The sequence below is a fragment of the Hippichthys cyanospilos genome, chromosome 12 (genome assembly GCF_059441005.1).
Source record: "Hippichthys cyanospilos isolate Australia breed blue-spotted pipefish chromosome 12, RoL_Hcya_1.0, whole genome shotgun sequence".
NCBI lineage: Eukaryota > Metazoa > Chordata > Actinopteri > Syngnathiformes > Syngnathidae > Hippichthys > Hippichthys cyanospilos.
This window is the reverse complement of record NC_142380.1, coordinates 6,014,140-6,041,631: the sequence shown is the minus strand read 5'-3', so window position 1 is coordinate 6,041,631 and position 27,492 is coordinate 6,014,140. Positions and strand designations below refer to the sequence as shown.

General features: G+C 42.4%; 1 protein-coding gene across 1 annotated transcript in view; it reads right to left on the bottom strand.

The window, feature by feature from the left end:
- agap3 (ArfGAP with GTPase domain, ankyrin repeat and PH domain 3) overlaps positions 1 to 17,802 on the bottom strand; it is a 79,400-nt gene extending 61,598 nt beyond the window's left edge. Inside the window, exons 1-4 of the mRNA XM_088428736.1 lie at positions 15,878 to 17,802; positions 8,881 to 8,939; positions 5,510 to 5,597; positions 130 to 215 (exon numbers count right to left, since the gene is read on the bottom strand). Of these exons, the coding sequence (XP_088284862.1) occupies positions 130 to 215; positions 5,510 to 5,597; positions 8,881 to 8,939; positions 15,878 to 17,237 (1,593 nt within the window). The 5' untranslated portion in view covers positions 17,238 to 17,802. The remainder of the gene's footprint in view (positions 1 to 129; positions 216 to 5,509; positions 5,598 to 8,880; positions 8,940 to 15,877) is intronic.
- Between the last annotated feature and the right edge of the window lie 9,690 nt (positions 17,803 to 27,492).

The window sequence follows — 27,492 nt, the reverse complement described above, 5'->3', positions numbered from 1 at the left end:
TTGGGGGGGGGGGCTACAAAAGAGAGCAGCAGGGAGGTAATGGTGTGTGGGCTAATGCTCTCTTTCTAGATGACTGCTGCTGATTTCTTTTCTGTGTGTGTGTGTGTGTGTGTGTGTGTAGATGTGCACCTGTAACTCTGGAGGTCCTCCTTCATCTCTGATAAGGAGAAGGTAGCTCTGCCCATCCACCACAATCTCCTTCTTGAAGCGTCCACCTGCGGGAAAATGACAGGTACTATTATTTTGCTGAAAGTATTATTATTTAGATCTTATCATCTTTATGCAATCAATGTTTTTTTTGGAAAGAAAATGGAGAATGAGGGCGGGGCTATGCAGTAGCCAGGAGTTGCTAAAGCCCCACCCCTTGTCGTGATCACCATGGCAATTCTTTTAAGAGGGAAAGAAGCAATTAAGAAGTGTAATTGCAGATCTGCGGCACCAGGTGGTGCAGTGGTGCTCTCATCATTCAAAGTCTGCGGGGAGTAATAAACATTTTAAATTGTGGTCAACATTTTTCTCTAAATCATACTAATGATTATTGTGATTTAGAAAAAAATGCAGTTTTTTTTACTTTTTCTTCAGGTTAAAATGTTGAGGATATTATTTCATCAAAAATGTTTTTAGTTTAAATAAGGATCGACTTTTTTTCAGGCACTTTGATGCATTTGAAGTCAATTTTTTTCAGTTTCGGATTAACCTGTAACCTATTTTAAATCCTGGGAAAAAGTAAAGTTAATTTGTTGAAATTACCTTTGTATTTTTTTCATGTTAAAAAGGATACAATTTTCAGATTATTTATATAATTTTTTAATCAATAATAATCATATCTATAGTAACAGCGGAGAGAGTGTGGATGTGAAATGTTTTTTTTTTTTCTTTCCAGGGGGGCTTTGGGATCTGTTCAATGCCCCAAGCGGAAAATTATGATACATTTTCTTCCATTTTTCCACAGATGCAGTAAGTTCAAGTTTACGTTAGCATTTGATGCAGCACATACCAAACGATATATTGTAGATTTGATCCCTCGATCATTGTGACCATGTCGAAGTGTCCTTGAGCAAGACACTGAACCCCCAGTTGCTCCTGAGACAATGTAACATGTGTTCAGCGACTAACTAGCAAAGAAAACTAGCATCTTGGCTAATTCTGGCGCATTTACAGAAATGTTCAATAATGTACACAGTCGGTGTTAAATAAAACAAATAACCAAAATAACGATGCCGGGAAAAGCCTACTAAAACATCTGAGATGTAGCCTGCTAGCTTAGCTAGCCGCCATGTCCGGATTGTAATGCTAGCTTCCGGTGCGCAAATTAGCGTTCGCGTTCAATTTTTTGTACCGCGTCGCTCAGGTAACGGCAAACGAGCGTAGGTCTCGACTTTGTCGCCCGGCCGAGCGCCCGCCGCAGCAGCTGCGCATTAGGCACGCTAAATTGCAATTCCCCGCTCACGTAATTGGCTCCCGAGAGACCCGAGGCCGCCTTCCTGTTGCCACGCTCCAGAGGAGCTTCGCTTGAACTCGTCAGCCAAACTTTTGATGAGGTCACAACGAGGCACCGTCGCCTGCCGGAGTGGCTTGAGTATTTTCTATTATCAACTCCAAGCGGCGGGGAGCGTCACCTTTATGATCTTTTCATCTCTGGAGGGTTCATTTGTTGCTTTGGAAGGCTTCGGATTTTCGTGCCACGCTAGATACTCCTCGGAGGGGGTTCCCATTATGTTTCGCTGAGAATTGAATCGGGTGTGTGATTCTCAATTGGAAAAAAAAAAAAAATCCCAGAGGGAAAATGACTGAGCTTTCAAAAGTATGCACACCCTGTTGAAATATAACTGGAATATGGTCCTCTTAAGAATGAAATGATGCCAGTTAGATAAACCCGTTCGGTTGCAAATAACTGCACCATACACTCCATTTTTGAGTATTTTACGAATCAGTTGAACTCACTAAGCCCTCGTCTAAAAGTATCCAAACCTGGATAATTCTCCATACGTAAACCTTTGATTTTTTTGTTTGTTTGATTGTTTTAACCCATGTCCATTTATTGGACAATTTTTTTGCACATTCTACTCGCAGTTATTTAGCCAAAGGATGGCACACTCCTGGTAGTGTGTTAACTATGTGGTCGTGCCAATTGGAACTTTGACATGTTGTCACCATCTGGGTGAAATTTCAGCTCCTTGGCGTCTTCTAATGCTTCGTTAAGATTTATGATCCTTCGACAAGTTACTTTGATGTCGTGATAATTGAGTTGTCACCCATGCGAGAGTTACTTGACTTTGTTTCCTAACGAATGTTAGCATTAGCTTGTGCTTTGCTAAGCTAGCAAGCTAGGTTGTACACGTTGTTAAATTTGTTTGGTATGAATGTCTCTTTTTAGTTGGTAATTGTGGTTTGCTTCTCTATTTTAGAGAAACCACACCTGCGCACACCTATCAGCCTTTCACCAAAGTGGACTTTTAATTAAACGGATACATTTTTTTTTTCCTGTCATTCCTCTGACATCTACCGAAAATCACGTTTTTCAAAAGTTAAGGTACAGTCTTATAAAATTTGATACGGCATTTATTTCGAGCTTGTAACAAATTAGCCAATTTCCATGTAAAATGTGATTCACTATAAGAATGTTTCAGGATACAAACTGCACTCCGGAACGGATTTAATTTGTATCTGGAGGTTCCACCGTATAAGCGCTGTAGTGATAACTGACCATTGGATGGCAGTGTTTCCACACATACATAGCTATTACCTACATGCAATTCAAATTAAGAAATGGAAGTCAATCTTTCATTTGATAGCACCCATATTTACATAGACATTATACACAATATCACACAATATCTATATCCCGATTGCAAGAAAGGCCGCGAGCTAGTGTTGACTAGAAAAAGCAAAATATTAGGAAAATATCAGTAAGGACAGAAGAAAAACAAGGGATGGCATGTCAGCCGAAATTCCTGCACTTTAGGTTGCAAACACATGCATATTTCTTTCCTTCACATTCGTTATCATTTTACATCTCAAACAAAATTCATATTATTGCCAGTTGCGGAAAAAGACGACGCCCGAGGGAGTAAACACTCAAAAGTCAGTCCCGTCTCGCACTTTGTGATCCCGTGGAGATTAAAACAAGAAAAAAGTCATGCCTCATGAATATATGCCGAGCGCCATTTGACAAAATTGAATAATATAGTCAGATTCGATTAGGATATGAATCAAAAGAAGGGAGTGCGAAGCTTCGCCTGCGGAAAAATGATTACGCGCAGTATATTCTTTACAACTGTATAATTTTCTAGCCGCTTCATGAGCACGCACGCTTCACGGTGATAAAGATAAAAGAATGAGAGCGCTTGCTAAGGGTGAAAATGCTCTGAAAGGCCCAAAATTTTGTCGTTGAAGCGGAATGGAACTTTGGCGACAAGACCTCCATTCGGTGAGCATTCAAGGGGACATTAAATTATTTTTAATCCTTGTGCAGTATTTTATCTAATCCCCTGAGCTTTATGTTAAAGCCATTTTTTTTCCTATCCATGTAAAAGCAGCGAAAGAATAGACGACGGAGCTGAAATTTCACCCAAATAGTGTTAACATGTCAAATTTGAACATGGCACAACCATTGAATTATCACACTACCAGCAGTGTTTTATCTGATCCTTTGATATTTATATCAAAGGCATTTCATATCAAAGGGAAAATACTGAAAGACGACACTTGGGAGCTGAAATTTCACCCAGATAGTAACAACACATCAAATTTTAACATGGCACGACCACTTTAGTTATCACACCACCCGGCGTGTGCGCTCCCTTGCGTAACCAAGCCGTCGATCTTTTAAATCAAAGGCATTTTACGTCAAACAGCAAGCATTTAAAGAAGACACTAGGGAGCTGAAATTTCACCCAGATGTTGACAACGTGAAAAATTTTAACATGGAACGACCACTTCGTTATCCCACTACCTGGAGTGTGTCATTCCTTGTGCAGTATTTTATCCAATCCGTTGATCTTTATATCAAAGGCATTTCATATCAAACAGAAAACATTGAAAGAAGACATTTGGGAGCTGAAATTTCACCCAAATATTGACAACATGTAAAATTTCAACGACCATTTATCACACTACCAGGAGAGTATCATTCTTTGTGCAGTACGTCATCCAATCCTTTGATCTTTAAATCAAGAGCATTTCACATCAAACCGAAAGAAGACACTAGGGAGCTGAAATTTCACCTAGATAGTGACAACACAAAATTTTAAGATGGCGCGACTACTTAGTTATCATACTAGCAGGAGCGTGCCATCCCTTAGCTAAAACACCGTGAGAACGATGTGCAAGAAAATAACCCAAAAATGGTCAAAATACCGCAAAGGGGTGCAAAACGGCTTGTCTGCACATGGTACTTTCTTGTTTTTAGCGTGGTTATATCTGGTGTGACAAGCCAGAAATCGCTTTCACCACGCTTAGCTTTGGGAAAAGGTGTCACGAACACGCCGTGTTGGGCCTCAAGGGATTGCGTCGTTTCGCCTCGTCCCGGCGAGTAAAGCCACTCGAGTCGCACCCACCTGGCGACGAGGTCCACTTCAGCCCGCTTTGCATAGGCCATGCACCCCAAATGATGCTTGCGTAACACGGCGCCGGCAGTTCTGTCTTTTAAAAAGCCAGGCAGACAAAAGCGTCAAGAACCAGAGCGTCTGCCGCCTCTCGCAGACTGAATGATTTATGGCGAGGGAGTCTGCGGTGCCAGCTTATAGACTATGGATTTTTGTTACATAAGCAGCCAGAGGTGTCTTCTGGCGTCTTCTGTGATGATGATGATGATGATGATGGTTTGGGATGAGGATGATAAGTTACGTGAGCGGCTCAGGTCTAACAAAAAAAAAAAAAGAGGGCGTCCGAGGTGGGCGGAGGCTCAGACCTTGACATCCGACGGCGCTCCATCCGTTGTTGCCATGACAACACACCTCAGCGCTTGTTTCCTTTTTTCACACACCGTGTTTAAAAAAAAAAAAGGAGCTCTTTTATCGGGGTGATCGCAGATGTGCACAACACGGCCGCTAATGTGCTAGGTTCCCTTTTAGTGCGGAAAATGAACAAAAAATCCGGGCTCATCTTCGAGTGGGGGCCAGAGGGCAGCGTTCTCATTACCGCCCGCTTCGGTTGTCATCCTCGCATCTCCGCGGTTGAAACGGAGGCGTCCTTTTTCAGGGACAAACGGCTCCTGGGGAGCAAACTTGCCTTTGGAAACTTTTGAGGGTTGCGTATGATGTAAATTTCACTCAGGACATTCACAAGAACAGTGAGATCATTTTCAGTCGATAACAAGTGGCAAAATGGCTGCCCATAGAGATGGATAAAAAAAAGTGGATTTTACTGCTTAATTCGTACGATAATCGGATAAATGATGATCATCAGAGACATTTTATTAATAATGATAACTTTAACAATAAAGTATTCTCTGCCGTTGGGTTAGATCAATTTTTTTAGTAGGCTGGCCTCTAGATGGCCCTCGTACCTTCAGGAGACTCCTCCTGCACGTACGTCCCCGTCAAGTAGCGGTGCACTAAGGCCGACTTCCCGCTGGACAGATTCCCCACAATTCCCTGCAAAGACAAGAACAACAACAAAATCTTTACCCATGATGCGCTTTAGTTCGCTTTTACCCTTGAATAAGCATTTGTTGGCGTTTGTGATACATTTTTATCGTTTATTAAGACTGCATTATTAATTTATGGTCTTTACAAGCATATTTTGGAACAGATTCAGCTATTTACATGTAAAAAGCAGCTCAACTTATGAAATGATCTCCAGAACGAATTCATTTCATAAGTATAGGTACCACTGGATGGGTAAATTGTGTGTGTGTGTGTGTGTGTGTGTGTGGGGGGGGGGGGGGGGGGCTTTGTTTATATTATGTGAAGTTTAATGGCAAAAAAATAAGATTTTTTTTTTGTTACTTTCAGGCATTTTGATCAACTTGGTTATTTTTTCAGTTTTAGACTAAGCTGTAACCCGTACAAACGCTGTAAAAAATAATTATCAGTCATTGACAGTTGATTTTTTATTGCTTTTTTCTTTTGTTAATGTTAAAAAGGAATCAGGTTTGGGTATACTTATACAATTCTTACAGATAATAATCTTCGCGCCTGCACACACAACATAATCTGCAGTCGGATTCCTAGCTGTAATCACAAATAATATAATTACACCGTCAATATTTGTTTTATTCTTGTTTTTGTGTAATGTTGTTTACTGTAGTTGCAATTGCTGTACAGCTCACAGGCTCTCCCGTAATTATATTTTCTCTATGTTTTGCACGTAATCATTCAGCTCTTAATCATCGGCAACTTCATTCCAGCCACGCAAAATGCTATGTAATTAATTGCAGAAAATGAGAGTCCACCTTTTACTTCAATGGCTGGGAAAATACAATCAGCCCCCGCCTGCAGTTAGAATCATCAAAGTCAAATGTTGAGCTCACAGCGGGATGGAACGCACGTGTTTGTTTAAGGGCAGCATGAGCGACGAAGTCACTTTGCATGCGTGTGATTGGTTGCAGGCTTTGCGGCGTTTCCTCCCGCCAGAAAAAAAAAAAAAACTTTCAGGAGTGGGGGTGGATGTTGGAAAGTCTGGCGGGGACCAAACGGGGCTCCGATAGCCAATCTCCATCCTCCTCTTTATATCATTAGCGGCTGTTCAAAAGTCAGGTAAATAGCGGAAATCTGCATCGGATTTTCTGCGGAAAAAACGTGAGAGTCGGCTGTGGTCTGTGAAAACAACGAGGAAACTTCCCGAAGCAGAAACGCTCCCTCAGCATTCGGTCTACATTTGGAGACAACAAATTTGTCTGGATTTAGGAAGCAATTTTTTGAAATGGTTTCATGCGCCGCTGGAGACATCTGTAGGTGTTACCGCCCGCCAGAACTATTTTTAAACCTCCCCCGTGTCGAAGAAATTGGTTTGTCCGCATTGGGGGGGAAGAGGAAAAAAAATGGAGAAGTTCCTCCATGCTTCTACATTGCGAACAAAGTTGGGGCAACATTAGGAATTAAGCTAGCTTGCATCCCACTGAGGCAAGAGACGATGTCAGATTTTGACGGTATGATAACCTTGGAACAGGGAAATTTTGACCCAACTCGGTTTTTTAATGTTTTTGTCCAAAAAAACACTGAGGCTAAAATATTGCATATGTCGTCAAAAGATTTCAATATGCCACGATGCAGTCCCTTCTGAACGCTTGCAAACAGGAGGTCAAGAGGTTCACCCTACAGGTGTCAAATTTAGCCCATGTCAGGCTCATTTACTGCCATTCAAAATTGGAAACATTGTCAATATTTGGCATATTGAAAAAACAATGTTTTATCATACATTTCCCCTGATTTGTCAATCTTTTCAATGGAATCCCGCAAACAAGGCACAATAGAAATTTTTGTGTCGATATCCCAAAACCACCGGGTGGCGCTAGCGACCAACTTATGACATTTGCAAGCCTTTCAATGACTTCGATGATTGGCTTAGCCTGGACTCTCATAATGCAAAAGTCTTCAAAAGTAATAAACCTCTAATTATGATATAATAAATATTCCAATTTCGATTTCATAAATATATAATTATACAGCATAGTTACTTTTGCTATTATCGCACTTTTACAATTTTCCAAACAAAAAATGTTACATGTATGGATAGAGCTGATGCCACTGAACATTTTGTGGGGTTGAAAGTAAATTTTTGTTAATATTTGACAATGTTATGGGGTTATGTGATTATAGGGACAGACTAGTGAAAACACCTGGCTTAAAATTACATGTCAATTTTTTTCTTTCCAATGAACCCAGACATTTTTTTTTTCAAACAAATACTTAATATTTGGTGGATTAAGAAATTTGTATCATGTTTATATTACCACATTTTTTTCTAGTTTTTTAATTGTTTTAGTGCCCCATCACCGGTAAACTATTTTTAAAACACTTCCATGAATGTCCACTGGGAGGCACACTAGAAAAAAATCCATTTACTTGCTTACTCCAAGCAATTACATTAGAATTTTAAAACCTGAAGTAACAGATTACTTTAAGTAACCCTAGAGAAAGCGATTACTTTATTTCCTACTCAATTACTTTAGTTAGAGTACTTTATGTCCTAATGTACTAAGGTAATCAGTTACTTGAGTTCATTTAGTATCAGCCATTTTTAGACCTTTCTTTAGCCAAATAAAAAATCTGAACAAGCGCATGGAATGTAACGTCTGGACGTGAACATAAAAGTACGTCTGTGGGGTTGAATGTTAGGAAAAGAAAAAAGAAAAAAAAAGCACATAATTGTTCCAGGAAATTGAGCTTTAGAGGTTCTAAGACTTAAAAACAAGAGACAAAGGCTAAAAAAGTGATTTATGTCTTACATAAAAAGACATTGACCCCCTTTGCCCGATGCCTTATCGGCGAAAACTTTTGCTTCATCCTTGAACGTTGCGCAGCAGATGATTGCTTTTCTTCTCAGAGGTTCAATTGCGTCTTAGCAGAAGAAAGCTCCGTGCGGACGCGGGCAATTAACGCCGACAGAACAAGGGAGCTGCATTTGCTTGTTCGTCTCCTATTGGTCCCCGCGGACGTTGGCGGTGCTTTTTTGGCAGTCCGAGGGGTGCCACCAAAAATGTCAATCATCCCAAAGTGTGTCGCCATGGAAACACATTCATGACAAAAATAAAAGCGCCAGCTAATTGGCAGGTAAATGTCAAACCAATTCCATTTTGCTTCCCAAAGAAACAGCATGACATAAGATACTTATTATTATGACATAATTACAATATACATATTATTATTATTATTTTTAAGAGATCGTATTTAGGTGCTTTTGGCGTGTCTTTTTGAGGAGGGCGCTGTTACTCACCACTTTTAGCTCGGGCACAGACCGGCTCAGCGTCCATTCCTGGCTGTTGACAAAAGAGTCTGAAAGGAAAAGGGGTCAACATTAATCATGACTCCTCATTATACACGCTTGTCATCTATTCCAATGTGTGAAATTGCATTTTTGCTGGCGTTGAGCCATCGGGTGCGCATATACAAACATTTTTGCAGTGTATTCATCAAAATTTCTTTACATCTAGTCTTATTTTGGGAATGGGCGTTGCCAAGTTTTTGCAAAGCAAGTCAAAAGTCCTAAAAATGTCAAGTCACATGACTCGAGACTCTCTCGAGTCAAGTCACATGACTCGAGACTGTCCCGAGTCAAGTCACATGACTCGAGACTCTCTCGAGTCAAGTCACATGACTCGAGACTGTCCCGAGTCAAGTCACATGACTCGAGACTCTCTCGAGTCAAGTCACATGACTCGAGACTGTCCCGAGTCAAGTCACATGACTCGAGACTCTCTCGAGTCAAGTCACATGACTCGAGACTCTACAATTTTTGTCCCTCTCAACTTGACAAAACAAGAAAGAAACCACATGAAAAAGATGACTTTGAATCTTACATAATTTTAAAGAACGACTCAGTATGATCTTCTGATAATTGCGCATCAGCTGATGCGTCTTGCTCGTCACAAGTTGAGCTAAAATAAAATGCAATCTCTAACAAATTGCCCCAAAACATTTTTCATATTTCAGACACACCGTTTTCAGGAATCAGGTGCTTTTACCTCAAGGATCTTTAGCGAAAAAAATATTCAAAGTCATCGAATTAATTTTGGAGGAAATTTGCAATCAGGCGCAGCTGCACACACCTGCGCGCAGCACATCCCCCACTGTGACCCTTTACATAAAAAAAAAATAAAAAAAGAGGGGAGGCACACTGCCTAAACCATTTTTTGTCATCCACATGGTTGACGTTTCAAGAAGTTGAAGCACAAAACAACTATTACAGCAAGTGCCACGCACTGGAAAAATCGAAAAATCCAAAAAGTTTGACAACAAAAAATAGTTCAACAATGCATATGCGCATGAACTTAAATGCAACACAGAGCAAAAGCTGAAGAAACTTGCCATGGATTCATCTATGTAATATTACACTTTTACTCCAAGATAGAATGAAAGTAAGCAATTTTTTTCCCCTCACAAATTCATGACTCTCAGTATCACAATTATTAATGCAGTTCCTCTCAAATATAAATATATAAAGCCCTAATTTACATAAAATCATCAGCAAGCTCTGCGGAAACTTGAAAATGGTTCTAATCATTTGAATCAGGTGTGTTAAAGGGAGCAGCATTGAAAACATGAAAGTTCGAGGACTGCAGTTTAATGTGTTACACGTTAATCTAAAGCTGAAAAAAAAATGCTAAAACTTGTTATTGCAATTACACTTCAGATGGCAAAAACAAAGCTTTTTTCCTGGGGTCATCTGCGCCCCCCTCACTATATTAATCTAAAATGAAATGTTTATAAATAAATAAGTCAATAAATCTCAATTTTACTCCCTGTCTAAAATGACCAGTTTATTCTTGATTCCATTTTGTTTACAAAAATGATGCTGCTCATGAATTGACTTCAAAGAATTTGACTTTTTCCTCATACAAACACATTTGCAATTACATTAATCGCTCATAAAATGTTCATGTTCTTACCAATGTTTGACATTTTTTTCCCATTAAGTAGATAAAAAAAAACGTTTGAAAACAAACAAAATCCAACTCAATACTATTGAGAGGATCTCTGCTAAAATAACTATGAATACTCAAGTAACCACATGACCATCACCACAGCGATAAACATGTATAATATTTTCTCCATGTATGTCCACTCAAGTTTGGCAAACCCTACAATTATGTGGGGACAGGCCTTGCGCTGAGACGTTTAAGAATCAAGACTTCCCATGGCGAGCGAGCATATACGAGTATCTACTTTTTCCGTTGAGCTCTGTAGTTTTCCTCGCCGCTCGAACACGGCCTCATGGCGTCAACATGTCACAACACGCACAAACAGAAGAGACCCGATCGGTCGGCTTTCGGACTACATGTCAATGAATGCCGCCGTTTCCTGTTAGTTTTGCGAACGACCGCTGGGGAGACATCGGTGCCGTCCTTGCAACATACAGCACGAGCGCGCGTATAAAAGGCCTAATTGAGTCCATGCGCTCCAATTACGTCAGCCAGAAAGAATGAGCATCCCCAAACGACTGCCCCAGAATGCCCAATGGGGTGGGGGCGAGCAGCCCCCCGCGTTTGTGATGCCTTGACAGGACACCGCCGTCTTTGTCTAAGAGCCAGCGGGAAGCTGCAGCTCGTTCGCCTGTTTTTTCGCTCGGACGCTCGTGTCGACCCGCATCCAAAACGACCGGTCCGTTTGGATTACACTTACAGGAAAAAATGCAGAGCCAGCAAGAAAAAAAGAAGGATGTACGGCGGTTTATTTAAGTGGGGGGAACCTTGAAATCTGTATTTTCTCTCAAAGCTTTTTCCAAGCAGTGTTCCCACTTGAAATTATAGATGGCGATTTTTAGCTAGCAATTAGTGCTTCTGCTTCCCTCCGTCGACCATCAAAACAATGTTCACTATTGGACCATCAGAAGAATAAAAATCGATGGGGAAGGGTACCATGACTTGTCACATTACCCTTAACCCCAAGGGCTTGACTGAACTTGGAATTCATGTTGAGTGGCACCATAATGTAGATTTGGGCTGCAAAAAGAGCAGCTCTTGGGCAGACAGCCAGAAAATGGATAGCTTGAGTCAAAGGGAAATGCTTTCTTTCATCTTTCAAGGGCAGTCTTAATCTATGCCCAATGTGAAGGACCATGGTCAATATGCATCAAACGACACTGGAGCAAAACAAGGAGTTTGCATTTACTTATCTGCTTCATTTAAGGGTAGGAATGGCAGACTGTAGTGAGATGACTTGACTCGAGTGAGACGACCTGACACGAGACGGACTCGAGTAAGACGAGCTGACTCGAGACACTCGAGTAAGACGACCTGACTCGAGACACTCGAGTAAGACGACCTGACTGGAGATGGACTCGAGTGACATGACCTGACACGAGACGGACTCGAGTGACATGACCTGACACGAGACGGACTCAAGTAAGATGACCTGACTCGAGACGGGCTCGAGTAAGATCACCTGCCTCGAGTCAGACTCGAGTGACATGACCTGACACGAGACGGACTCGAGTGAGATTACCCTGACTCGAGTTAGACTCGAGTGACATGACTTGACACGAGACGGACTTGAGTGAGATCACCCTGACTCGAGTTAGACTCGAGTGACATGACCTGACACGAGACGGACTCAAGTGAAACGACCTGACACGAGACGGACTCAAGCGAGATGACCTGATTCGAGGCGGACTCGAGTGAGATTACCCTGACTCGATACAGACTCGAGTGAGATTACCCGATTCAAGACAGATCCGGGTGAGATGACCAGACTGGAGACAGACTCGAATGAAATGACCTGACACAAGACAGACTCGAGTGAGATGACCCAACCCAAGACAGACCCGAGTGACAGAACTTTGGACTTGGTAGGGACTCGAGTCAGACTTGAACTTCAAGACTTGACAAGTCATCTTGTTGAGAGTGTAAAATATGTATTTGACCACAGTGTGCCTTATGAGGGAGGAAGGAAAGCAAACAAGAACGAAAACTCTGGCGACCCGCTGCCTGTGATCCCCTTCTTGATTAGCCCTCACCTGGACTTTAGCTCAAAAAAACATGACCAGAAAATGACAAATTTTTCACTTTTATCCACTAAGCTGGGACATTTTCTTCATTTTCTCAAATAAAATGCCAGCATAGTCTCAAAGCACCATCCTGTTCTTTTCTTAGGAGCAATTTCCAGAGAGACTAGTCAGAGCCGTTATCTGCGTTCTGCCGAGTGGCCAAACACCAAAGCTTTATCTGCAGAGCTCAGTGATAAACACAATTGGCCGAGGCTCAGGCAAACGTCTCCATAGCGCTTCGACGGTCCGAAACCGTGGCCACGAGGCAGCTTGCTTCGCGCAATTGTCTCAGACGGCGCTACTTCTAGATAGCTCCTATTTAAATGTGCAGACAGAGGAGTCAGGTGTTACAATGCCCCAGTTGATTGAATCAATTTGTGGGTTTGGAGGGGATTAGTGTCTGATTAAACTTCCATTTCCGCCTACCTAAAATGACTATTGAGCAAAGTGCTGGAAAAACGTGACGGAGAAGCTCAAAAAGAAAAACGCAAGGCCTTCAGACGCAGTGGTCATCAAGCTTTTGTCCTCTGCTCCACGCTACCGGGTTCAAAAAAGGCGTTCGGGCAGACTCAGAGACGTCTTTTTCCCCAAAGCTATTAATCTTATAAATAACCACAAGAACACACTGAAAATAACTAATGCACTCTCTGAAACTATGCTACTTATTCCACAATATTGATTCTATTCATTGTTCTCAGCAGTACTCAGCAGTTCAATTCCTCAATACAAACAAAGCGCCATCACATCAGAACTGATAACAATCTGACTCATCTTTAGCCAAGCGGTGACTTGTTTGTACAGTCACAGAGACAGTGCGGTGAGAGCTTTGCACAGCTCCCAATAGAAAAAACTAAAAATAAAACAATCAAATAGTCATTTTGGCATTGATCGGGCTCAATATCGATCCAGTTTGTCCCCTAATCCCCATCTGGAGTAGTACCTCTACGGTTAGAGATGAGACAAGATAAAAAAAAAGCAGTCAGAATGATGTTGCAATCTCATTGAGCAGTGCATGAATTTATTAGATAAACCACAAAGGCAGATAGGCCTTCAAAACTCAAGCACCTTACAGGTTCCACCATTTCACCGCCTCAACTGCCCCCAGTGCAAACGAATCACTCATGCATCCATACGCCCAACAGAGCAGCTTTGTTCCTCCACAGGTGGGGGGTGAGGGGGGGGCACATACTTGGAACACCTCAGATCCATCACTGTCCCCATCCCCCCTGTGTAAAGCTTGTACGGGGTCATCACTTCCACTGAGGTGTGTTTACTTTTGGAGGTTTCGGGGGTTGGGGTGTTTCAGTTTACCGGATCTAATTAGGCGCCGAGCACTTTAGGCAGGTAGGGGCAGGCAAGGAGTCCCACCCAGGGCAGCGAGCGCTCACTAGGCGCACCTACATTCCTGACGTCTGACTGCCTCGCACTGGGGATTAGAAGGGACGAATACAGCGGGACCTGACCGCACTCGCGCAGATGTCTCCAGGGCAACCGACCCGCAAACGCCAAATGGGCCGAGCGCGAGCGCGCCCGACCTTAGGACGCAATTCAACGGCATAAAAGATCACCTTTGCCGGTTCAAAGGTCTACGTACGGTTTGACAGTCAATACAAAACACGTACGAGCGAGAATTGGAGCTGGTGCCGTAGCCAAAGTCAATATTGAGCTGGGGGGAGAAAAAAAAGAATTTCGCTGCCTCTTCTACACTCAACACACTGCAACAGAACTCAAGCACGGCATTTGAATAAAAAATCCTTCAAAGGGATCGATTTGACGGATTTCTTGGTAATTGTAAGAATCGTACAGAAGCTCTCTGCAATAATGCAATGGTTGAATGCAAGCCGCCGGGCTCTGCGCTGTTTGCAAACCAAAACAGAAGCACTGATGGAGGCACACAAATTCTCTACCGTTAATTAAAAAATAATGTGGAAAAGATGTTTAAATTATTTTTTTTTAACCCTTGTGCAGTATTTTGTCCAGTCTGTCTTTACATCAATGCATTTCACATCAAAGGGAAAGCATTGAAAGAACACATTAGGGAGCTGAAATTTCACCCAGATGGTGACATGCCATATATAACTTGGCACAACCACTTTTTTTCCACATGACCTAGAGTGTGCCATCCTTCAGCTAAAACACTGCACGAATGATGAGAGAAAATGACAAAAAATGGTCAAAATACTGCACAAGGGTCAATCATGGTATAAAAACGGTTAATGAAGAGCTGGAAATGACAACAATTTCAGGTGGTTTTATTGAAAATATTGTATAATTTGTAAAATTGTGACACTTTTGGGGTCAACTTGAAACTGATGATGAAACCCTGGCTTACGGTTAAAAGTTAGCAGGCCATTTGGGTAAACAGAAATTCAAAGGCTAATACGAGTGCAGATGAGATTTTGCACCATTGGAAACTAAAGGCTTTATCTAATTAGTGAAACTGAAAATCACACTCAACTTTTTTCCCCCAAATCTTCGTTAATAAAAGGCTGTAATCACGAGAATGTTGTCCAATTTCCTGCCAAAGGCAATGAGCTGGGACATTTCCACTCTTAGTCTCAACAAGTTTTTTTTTTTTTCCCCTAATCTGCATCTAATAAAGGTTAATGAAGCCTTGAAGCGTTTAGTGCGGCTTCATACAAAATGAATTATTAACAGAAGAATGACATGTTTTGAGGTAGTAATTATTACAAAGAAAATGTTTGTATGAATGGTTTGTAAAGCGTGACGGGACCAACCCAGATCGCCACTTAACAAACGACATTGAAGAGTTAACCGTAAAGGTTAACGGCGCGACTTTAAGCCTTCTCCGCCTCGGCCCCGGCCACCTCAATTTAGATGCATTAGCCTGCCAAAAGCATCCCTAATGCGGCCACTCACTCTCTCAATGCGGCCACGTTGGGTTTGTGCTTCCCAAAAGCCAAGAGACGCCTATAAGGAGAGTTGCGTCTGGGAAAAAGAAAGAGTTTGGACAAAAAAAAAAATCCGTCGGAGCGAAAGCCCATTCATTTTGGAAGAACGTGAATGTAAGGCGAAGTTGTAGCGAACGGACGGAAACGGACCCAAAAATAGACATTCCTAAAGCACTCCACATGTTTTTGAATGCCACCCAAACCCCAAATTCCCCATGTGTTTCTCATTTGCTTGCACTTGGGACTCTTTACAGCAACCGGGGGAGGTAGAGAGCAACAGAACACTTAGTGAAGAAATGAAGTGTTGCAGGTCTTACCTTGACCTTTATGAGACTCGGCTTCTGCCAGTGTCTCTATGGCGACAGGCCGTGACTTATTCGGCGGCTGCTCTTTCCTCCTGAAGCGATTAGCTATGAGCTGCCAAAAGCTCGGCTCTTCCTGAGCCGGTACGGACAATTTGCCGGGGCACAGGGGCACCTCCATCACCTTGACCTTGCCCCTGCTGCGGTACTGAATGTACTGCATGCCCCCGTCTAGCGCCTGCTCGCCAGAAGGCGGAAGCGTTCTCCCCGTGAGGTAGGAGAACGGCCGAGGAGCGGTCGGCTCGGCGTTTTCGGCTCGGGAGAGTTCCCTTGCGGCGCCGTCGGAACCCGGAGTTACTTTGTCCCGGGGCCGGGTTCTCCGGATGCGCATACTCAAGCTGCGTCTCAATGAGCTCAGCGTGCTTTTCGGAGCATTGGCAGAAGATTTAGAACTTTTGTCACCGTCGTTCTCTTTGTTCTTCTCGGGAGAGCTTTTGCCAAATAATCTCCAGCGGAAGGCGCCTTTCAGAAAGCTTCCCCCGTCGTGGCCCGAGCGGTTCTGCTGCCTGCTCACGTCGTCATCGGATGTCCTTTTCCGGAGCTCTAATACGGTCATGCTAAGAGGCCGGGTCTTCACGCTCGGGTTGCGCACCCTGGGTATCACCTCCGCCAGAAGCGGGGCTCGTTGGACCGCGACCGGGTTCAGACCGTCCGCGACCCTCAGCTCGGCCTTCCTGCTCCTGTACAGCTGGCCGCCCTCGGCGAATCCCGTCCTTTTCAGGGAATTCTGCTTGCCCTGCTCCACGAGGACCGGGCCCGGGCCGGAAAGAAGGCAGACGCTCCTGGGCCGCCGGAGCCGTTCCGGTTGCGGCTCGCTTTGCTGCTCCGCCGGTTCGCCATACATGCTCATAGTCCTCCTGCCGAGCGAGGCCTCATCCTGACGGGACCCGCGGAGCCCGACCCGGGGCAGCGTGTGCCCTGTGAGGGCGCCGCGTCCGCCGAACGCCAGCCCCCTGACGTGGACATTGACGCGGTACTTTTGCGAGTTGCGGGCGTCTGCGATGTCTGAGGAGTTACCTGAGCATTTGGAGGGATGTCTCCTAAAGCCGTCACTCCGCATTTTTGCCTCCACCTCCGACTCGCCCTCCTCCTCCTCCACCACCACCTCCCGCCGCAGACTCCCCGTTCTCAGGGATGGCCTGTTCTCCATGATCCGGTCCACCGGGGCGCAGGGGGGCACCCGGCCCATTCCTAGCTCCAAAACCCCGTCATCCCCAAACGTTTCCTTGAGGGTCAATGAGATGTGATAGGTGGTTTTCCCTTGCTGCTGATGGCCAACTGTAGCATCGGTTGTCCCGCTGCTGAGGAATAGCATGGCACTGTCCCCGAAGCCATGAACACACCACAGACAAAAGGACTCACATGCCGTCGGGAGGTTTTGGCATTCCTCAATCTGAAGACCGAATTCCAGTTACGAGCATAATCCTTCACCTTTGACATGGGAGAAAAACTTCAAACGAGAGGGAGCAGAGCCTCACCGCCACCTGCATCCTCGCACAAGAGACTTTCTTCTACTTGGTGAAAATTCAGAGTCGCGAAGACGAACGGGAAGCAAAACTTGCACACAGTTTGCTAAAGTCATGACTGGAAAAGTTGCAAAAAACAACTCATCCCTCCTCTTGGGCAAGTTGTGAAGTATGAGCAGCTCTTGTTGCAAACGCTGCAGACAAGCCCCTTTAATCTCTGAGCTGAGGGAGTGCGCTTCTCTGAACTTTCAAGCAGAGCCATGCAACCCCCGGGAACACATGGAAAACATGGAGTGGAACCAGCAAGCCCCTGTGGCTATTTTGCTCCCGGAAACACAACGCAGCACTGGGACCAGATTGCGCGCTGCTGGGGCCAACAAAAGTTACGATCTTCCTCAGACATGAAAGGACGTCGCGTTTTGCCCATATGCAAATAAAAAAACATGGAGGGATACTTTGGCATTTGTGATAAGGGGACAGTCACAGGAACATTCTCATTCTTTCATATTTGTGTAGTCGAGTCAGGAAAAATACTGCTTACAACCGCATAGGCGCAAATGCACACATGTAGTTGGTGCCGCTCCATAGCCCACCCACACACACTGCGTGGGAAGCAAAGCACTATTTTTGGGGTGTAAATCTTGTGTTTTCTTAACAGAGCGGCTTGTTGCCCTATCGGAAAATGCTAAACAGCAAAATATAGAGGGAGAAAAATCACACCGTAATGCTTTGGGATCTCTTACTCAAACTAGCTTGGATTGGAGGTTGTGGTTTGAGCAGGAGTGCTGCCCCCTGGTGGCCCCAAACACACAACCCAAAGGAATGGCGGCAGGTTACATTTTCCTCTAAACCAGTGCTTCTTATTCTTGTTGGAGGTAGTGTACCCCACCAGTTTCATATGCACATTCTCCGAACCCTTCCTAAGTAAAAAAAAAAAATATATATATATATATATATATATATATATATATATATATATATTTTTTTTTTTTTTTTTTTTTTTTAATTTAAGACAAACCTACCATACTTCTGACTATAAACCACACCGATATATAAGCCCCAGCAGCAAAAAAAACGAGTAAAAAAAGATGGTATGTGGAAGTTTTTCTTTTCTTTCTTTTTTTTTTTTTTTAATTCCAAACATGTTTAGCACTAACATATTTTCAACATACCAAGAGAATACTGCAGAAAAACGCAGAAGTTCAAAATCAGGTTTATTTTTTCTACATTGTAAATTACTGCTATAGTCATTCAGACTATAAAGCAGCAACATGTTAGCGATCATTTGCCAAATATGAAAATAGGGTTCAGATTTGACATTCTTCGATGCAAAACCCCTTTTTAAAACACACCTTCTGCTATTTTTTCCACTCAGCTTTGTGATCTGGAATTGTTGAGGATTCTTTCGGGCCTGTGCATTTTCAAGGATTTATTTATTTATTTATTTTATTTACACTTTTGACTGCCATAGTCATAAAAATTTTCAAAATTTCTCCATGTTCAATGAATGGGACATGCAAGATGTTGGAATGTGGAAGACTCGAGGAGCCAGAGAAGATGTAAGCAGCACACTTTCAAACTTCTGAAGTCACAAGTGCGAAGCAGACACGCTAATCATAAGGGAATTCTAAAAACACATACTAATGACTAACGTCTGTTTTAGAGACTTTTTTTTCCTCAAGTGTTCCATGGGAGGTGGGACAGTCTGGGACAGAACTCGGTTGTAAATTGAGCATGTCCCCCTGTATAAAAAATGCCTAGTGACTGATCATTTGTGATTTTTGTTGAAAATTTTGGGGGGAATCCCTGTCGTAATCTGATGTGCATTGCATCAGTGGCCTGTGATGTTTTTGTAGGTCATGCCTGGAGTCACACGAAGAAATCTGGTTCAACTCTGTGACGTTCCACAAGGAAACGTATTTTTGTTGTTGTTGATGTTGCAAGTGGATTATTTGGTTTCCGAGGACTGAGGCGCTCCACTTGCACCTTTGTTCACGCGTGTTGTTATCAGCGGACGGAATGAGGACAATTCCAAAAATTCCTAAGAGGGTTCAGGAAGTCGTCTTGGGTTTCGGCGCAGATGTACGAGATGCAAGTTTGAATGACCGGCTGTAGCGTGTCTGTGGGTCGATTTTAGAAGAAAATACTCGCGGTACCTGGAGTGTGTGGGTTAGGGTAATCTGCTACTGCTGTGTGTGTGTGTGTGTGTGTCTTTGGTTTTCAAAACAATCTGCATGTTTCACTTTCTTTCTGGGGACCACTTGGTCTTATGGGGACTATTTTCTTGAACTCCAGAATCTTGAACTCCAGAATTTTAGACCTTTCTTTGAGGGTCAAGATTTGCTTTTAGAGTATACGTCTGAATTGGATTTTGGTTGAGGTTAGGGTAAGGGTTAAGCAATCTATTGTAATGGTTAAAGTTAAGGTTAGGGGCGAGGAATGTTAGTCATTATCTCAATGAGATGTTCACACTACACCCTCAAAAAAAACTTTCTGTGTTCCTGGGTTAGGGTTAGGGACTTATGGGGACTATTTTCTTGAAGTCCAAAATTTCAGACCTTTCTTTGAGGGTCAAGATTTGCTTTTAGAGTATACGTCTGAATTGGATTTTGGTTGAGGTTAGGGTAAGGGTTAAGCAATCTATTGTAATGGTTAACGTTAGGGTTAGGGGCGAGGAAGGTTAGAGTCATGATCTCAATAAGATGTCCCCACTACAACCTAAAAAAAACCTGTGTTCCTGTTCAGGTATACTTGAGTGAACCACTACGTTCCTGTCCAGCTATGCTTGTGAGAACCACTTTGAGTTTTTTAACTACATTGTGAGGGCCTTTTAGAGAAGTGAGGACATTTAGGCCGGTTCTCGCAAGTTCTAACCTCTTTTTGAGGGAAAACCGGTTGGAAAAGACTCAAACTCCAGTCCTCGAGGGCCGGTATGCTGCATGTTTTTTAACCCTCTCTCTAGAACACACCTGATTCAAGTGATTAATATCATTTTCAAGCTCCTGTTAATGAACTAATCATTTGATTCCGGTGTGTTGGGGGGAGACAACCGGAAAACATGCAGAATACCGGCTCTCGAGGACTGGAGTTTGACACCTATGTTTTAGAGTATAGATTAGTATTACGTAAAGGCTGAGATTAGGGTTAGGGTTAAGCAATTTTCCGATGGTTAAGGTTAGGAGCTACGGAATGCATTATGCCAATATTCGTCCTCACAAGTATAGCCGTACAAACGTGTGTTTGCGTGTGTTTACCTGTCTCCAGGAAGTAGGGATTGGGAATGTTATACGGCTCACTGTCAAGCAAGGGGTCCTTTTCACTCCATTGGTGTCGATTTCGCCTTCGACTGCCAAAGCAGAGCAACATAATCTACATGTCATCTACTTCTAATCCACATAGCCACAAAAGTGGGTCTCGCGTTGGCTTCTTCTTCGTTACTCCTTCCTGAACTCCCGGAGCGCACAGACAAGAAGCGGGAAGCGTTTGGACCTCGGCACTGCAGGTGGAAGCGTCATGATAAGATTAAAGCTAATCCACTCTTCTTCTCGGCTTCCTTTGGGTTCAGTCCAGAAAGAAAAGCTAAGCTAAGTCCTCCTCCACAGGAAAGAGTAGCGCAGGTAACAAAGATGGTCTTGTCCGCTTCTTCTTTTGTTCCGCGGTCAAACATTCGTCCCCCTTGTAAACAGGAGCAACCTTGATAGCGAGCGGCTGGGCGGGTTTTCACCAAAACTGGACAAGCATGTTTTGCTATTTTTTTTTTTCCTCGACGCTTCCTGAAACGCCGTGCCGACTATACTATGCGAGTGATGCGTGTTTGCGTGGGTGTGCATGTTAGTCATGCATGTGTTTCTGTTTGGCCAACATCCCTGACACATATTACGACGCGGTATTACCGCAGGTTACGTATTAGCTTTGTTAGGATGAAAATGAAATGGCTATTGGGAGCGAATTACGGTCAAGAAAATGCAGATTTCCATTTTGAAATAGTAAATATATAATTGGCAGAAAAATGATCACAATGCAAGGATGACTTCTACCAATGTACCGCAAATTTCGGAGTATAAGCCGCAATTTTTTTTTTTCTCATGATTTGAGCCCTGCTGCTTATAGTCGAGTGCAGCTTATCCGCAGATTTTTTTTACTGACCACCAGGGGGCAATCTGATGGTAAAGCAAATGTGTGTATCTGTTCAAGGTGACACAAATAGGAAACAACTATAGAATAGAACTGAAAAAATATGAATCAATGGCTTGTGTTTGAAAAATATAGCATTAAATATGTAATATATATATTTTTGAATAAGTTGAATAATTGTAACGTATTTTCCGCACTATAAGGTGCAGCTACAGTAAAAGCCTTCAATTTGGTGCTGCTTAATCAGTGCATAAATCATGAGTTTTCATTTTTGGGGGATGAATAAATAAAATAACGTCATCACCAGGTAAATTCTGAAATTTTTACCCGTTTTTTGGTTATAAATCTATTTTTTACTATTGACATTTTTATAATTTTGAAGCAATTTATATGAGGACAAGGTGCAAAAAAACGCAAAAAAAAAAAAAAACATTTTTTTTTTATAAATACACGTTTGTAAAATGATTACAGAAACTGTTTTTAGCCGTTTTGGTTGCAGTTTGAAAAAGATTTAAGTTTAATACTTAATTCAATCATAATTATATTCTTTTAAACTTTTGATTTGTCTTGTCTCAACAGTCTTCATATAATCAAGAAGTATTTTTCCCCATTCTTCAGATTGTACTTTCCACAAATCATCTTTATTCTTCATTGCTGATTGGCTTAATCATAATACCTTGCCTGACTTATGTGATTGTTTTGTTGACATTCCCTTCAGTGTAGCTCCATCTAGTGGATCCTTAGCGCAACCCCAGCCGCTTGTGTAGCTTCTATCCTTTGTGCCTTATAATGCCTTATATATGAAAAAGATTTTAAAACAGGCCATCCATTGAAGGTGCACCTTATAATCCGATGCGCTTTATAGTGCTGAAAATATAGTATAACAATTCCATATACCATCTTTCTGCAGCTTATAGTTCAGTGCGGCTTATCTGTGATGAAACTTGAATTTTTGCTGCTGTCGATGTGGCTTCTGGTCCAAAATTTACGGTTGTTATTCCGTGATGTTATTATAACAAGCAGCGTTTTAGTTCTCCTTAGATTTATTACTCTTCTATGAAGTTATGCGTCTATTTTTCCATGAGAGTCACTGTGACAAGAAAATATCCTGTTGTCATCCATTTTGGGATAATGACACCGTACCGACGAAAAATGACTTCTTTTTAAAGTGGAAAGCGTCCCGAAAGTGTCCGGACTACACGTTGGCATTTCAGGTAGCATTTGGAAAAATGGAAGGCCGTGGCTCGCCAATTGACATTGATGCGGCATTGCAAAATTGTTTTTCTGTCGCCAATTGCAGTTTAGCGTGAAGGGTAGCGCAATTTAGGCCATCTTTGGCAGAGACAGTTTCACCAAAGGTTCATGCAAAGCCAGCGAAAGGTTTATCCGAAGGGCTGCAGCGTCGACAAAATCTCAAATCAGCGTTTGCCTCAGAGAGCCGTAAAGCTTTCCCCGTCCCGACTTGAGGTTGTTGCGCATCATAATCTTCCGCTTGAAGCCTAAAAGCTTCTCAAACTGGAACTAAACTGCAGTCAAGGACAGAAAAAAACTTCTTGCCAGGCGGCAATTTTACAAGACTGCTCAGCGAGCTGTGGCCAAGGGAATGAGAAGCTTACAAAAAGTGCAAAGCCCAAGCTGTCAAATGCTGAGGCTCTCGTGTCTCAAGGTTACCTCAAACTTAAGTTTCTCGTGACCTTTTGGAGAGAACTTATTTTTCATGCAGTGACCTTTAACATTTTTCTTCAAAAAGATTCTTTTAAGAAATAGGTTATTATTATTACCATTAGTTAGTATTAGCAGTGCCATTACTATTAGTAGTAGTATTAAGAGTTGACATGTCTTTTGCTTTGTTGGCAACCCCAGTTCATTTCAATGTCAGTAAAATACCAGTTTTTGACTTCTTCACTTACTACGCCTCCTGACTTCTATTATTGATCAATACTAGTACGCTATCTTATTTGTTGTTGTCATGTCTCTGTGGCGGTAAACTTTAGAACGACATCATGAAGGGGGCGTGGCAGTCACACCATGAGATGCGTGGTATCAGATAAGTCATTTAGCTTTCTGGTTAGAAATCCAGCCACCCAAAAAAAAATTGCTTGTATCTAAAATGTGTGCTAGTCTCAAAAAATAAATCAATAAAACTGCATCCAAAGATACTTCTGGGACTGTTTTATTTCTGGCTCATCTGCTTCACTCATGACAAAGCGCCTCAGTGTAAAACTTCTAATAAAGACATTGAATGTTTTACAAAGGAGTCACTGGAAGACAATTTAGCAATGAGTTGATTCATGTTCCAATTAATTTGTTCTTAATTTGAAAAGATAACATTTCCTGTTCCCGCCACTGTATTAAAAAGCATTCCGTTAAATTTATTGATACTCCTATACCCTCTGAAGTATCTTCACCCACCCTCATTGAGAACCATCTCCAGGGATTTGGTCGAGTGAAACATCATGTTTTATTTCGAGTTTGTCTGCCAGAATATTGGGTCAGTAATGACAGTGTGCAGCCATATAAAACGTCATAAAATAAAGGCATTGGTTTAAGAACAGCACCATTATGTAATAATGTTGGAAGAAGTTACTTCATGTTCCTATTCATGTGTTGTTATTTCAAGGGGAAAAAAAAATCTACTGTTCATGTCAGCCCATTAAAAAAGCATTTGCTGTAAAAACGTTGCTGTAGAAAAGTTCAAATCTCACATAGCCTACTGCCTTTTAACACACCCTCATTAGAGAAGCGCTGTATTTAATAGTTACTGTAAGATTTGATTCTTATTGTCGAGTGATACAATGAGTTTTCAATGCTCCCTACTGAATAACAGACTCGAAAATATCATTGACTGCGTCAATAGAAAAACCCCAGGTAGCCGCAAATAAATCCGTCACCTGTGTTATATAGGAGTGACAAATGTGACTCGGGAGGTGCAATGTTGGAGCAACAAATCACAGCTTCCCTTTATTGCTATTGATGTCACGCTTCCAATTTAGCCTCGTGCGAACGGCAGAAAGGAAATCGATGCGTCTGCGGACGCACACTTCTGGGGCCGCGTGACATCATCGGGGCCTAGCTTCAATTCTTATGGCCGATCTGATCACTCCTGAAATCAAATAAAGAAACTAGTGTCTTTATTGTAGGTAAAAAGAAACGTGAAAAAATGTGAATTGGCGCACTTGACACCAGGAAGTCGGATCTGTCAGAGAGGCCAAGTTTTGAGTGCTGTGTGTAATAAAGCGAATGGGGTGTGCAAACTAACTCATTAGTTGCAAGCGGGATTTTCCGGAAGAGCGTTCATGACCGCACGTCGAGGTGACGCCGATCGATATATCTGAAAAGCAATTATGCGTGCAGTTACGTGATCATACGCTTTCCAAAGCAAAGTCATTGAACGTTTTGGTTTGAAGCCACAAAAATGAGTCATTGACACATTTAGCTGTTTTACAGCATACCCGCTGAGTGATGGTGACACAAGTTGGGGGGGGGGGGGGGGGGGCGTCGTAAATGCAGTACGTCAAAATAAGCTTGAAATATTTGTAGCGCCGGGATCATTTATGACGCGTAATTAGAAGTGTAGGCAAGCGTATGGGCCTGAGCGTAAAATGCACGGATCGCCACTGGTTGCTTGTATGGGGAGTTGCAGTGGAAAGACAACAGTCAGCACGGTGCCAAAAGTGAGAAATTTTATTTGAGTTTGATTTTAGTCTCACTTTTTTGAATGTTAACCGTTGCGCATTGCGAAAGATGGTGATGGAGTCATTTTATATATGTTTATATATTACATAACACATTGCTTGCACACCTATTGGTCTTCTTTGTAATCTTTGTAATCCAATGGAGAGATTGAGAACACAGGAAGACCTTGGTGCTCTCTCCTTCCTTTGCAAAAGATTGTTTTGACTCAAGTTCTTTGCCTTGTCTGCCGTCTTTTCTTATCGATAACTCTGACAGACGGCATTCCTCCTTGCATTGTTTCGAATAGCGTCAAATGAGAAGGTTTATCGATAATGATTTTTTTTCTCATCTGGGGGAATGCGGATGAAGCTCAATTCAATCCTCCCCACACCGAAGCAGTCGAGTAAAATCGATACAGCATATAAAAGCAAATTTGCCTGTAGTGGAAGGCAAATACATATGCGGTGTGAAATCTAGCTCGGCTGTTTCCAGTTTTTCCTTTGCCTGCAGTTTCTCCATCAGCGGGAGGAAGAGTGGCCGCCCAAGTTGATGTTAATGACGCTGTCGGAGCGTGGGCGAGCGGAGCTCTTTAAAATTCAGCCGCACCGGCGTGGCGCCAACGTCACCGGCGCGCCGCTGCGGAGAAAATGATAGGTTCCGGGACATCTGCGGGCGTGGGGGGGGGAACCTTCTCTGTCTACAATGGTGCCTACGTAGTAGACGTTGTATTGAAAAAAAAAAAAAATGGGGAGCCGGAGGAAGCCGTGGAGCGTGTTTATTAACAATTGAATACGTTTCGCAGCTGCAGCCGGCCAAGCGTGATGATTGGGATGGGATTGGGACTTTTCGATGGCGCGTATCCAATCGGAAACCCGCAATCGAGAGGGCGTGGGAAGAGGCTGGACCCCTTCTCCGGGCAGCTCCGAGTGCACGTGTGTGTGGACTAATGGCTTGGAAACTTCGTCCGCGGAAAGAGTTGGCGCATGCACGCCGGGAATCTGGTATCACTTGAGGATTTTCCCCATTCAGTCGAGACTTTATTGAGCAAAGAGCATGCCTTAACCCTTGTGCACTTTGCAAACAATACACATTGCATTTTTTTTTCCTAATTTTGTAGTTAAATAGTTAAATGATATTTATATTTTTTTTCTCCTTCAGCCACTCAAATTGTTCAGTGGCATCAGTTCTGTTCATATAAGATTGTAGGTTACATTTATTAACACTCGGGAAAAAAAAATGGTATGGTCTGTCTTTGCGACGTGATGATGACACTTTAGAAATAGCCATTAACTGGTTGCTACCGCCACCTACTGTCTTGAGGTGGAACACGGGTCAACAACGAATATTTTCTGTTTGTAGACTTAGTTTGACCGCCGCTCAGTGGAATGTTGCAAAAATCGCAGGAAAATCAATGTCATAAATCCTATTCAGATGCATCTCAAAAATTGTAATTACAATGGTTTTATATGGTCCAAAATTTGGACAATGATTATTTTTGTACACAAAATCTTGCACTTCCAGCTGCAATCATATAGAAATGTCAGAAATGTTGCATTTTAAAATTTTACACGTTCTGTAAAATTTGCTGGAAACATCTGCTGGAAATTTCAGCTCTCTAGTGATTTTTTTCACGTTTTCTGGTATAATAAGAAAAGGTATTTCCATAATTTGTAACATAATGCCACAAGGGTTAAATAAAACACAGAAAAGTTTAGATAAGGACGAATAAAGTTCACCTGGAAGGATTATCGTGTTTTGGGACCCAAAGCTGATAATCCCAAACATTTTTTTTTTTGAGTGGTGAACACTAAAATAATGATGAATGACAAATTGACTAAGTCAGTGTGAAATGTGGGCCTGTCAAGTTAAAAAGATGATATGCTCGCAGGTATTCAACAAAGATGCATAGAGAAGAATCTTTTTCAGACCAGTGAAGTGAAACAGGATCATTCCCTGCAGCCCATCTGTTGGCGCAGTGCTGGGGAATCACTGCTCAAAAAAAAAAAGATTCTGAGCCACTGGCCTGTGCTGTGAGCCGTGTAAAAAGTCATTCCTCCCAAAGCAATCTTTTCACACGTTATCCTCAATGAAATGGTGACCTTGCTTATTAATTACGATAGAAAAGTCTGTGTTAGAATAAATGTACATAAGTTATTATATAGTTATAGTAATGCAAATGATTTATTAAGCAGTATAACACACAAACCAATACACACATTCACCACTATCGTGCGTTGATTGTTGCGTCGCCGCCGTAACGTTTTGTAACTAGGGCTACTCTAACCAATAAATAGA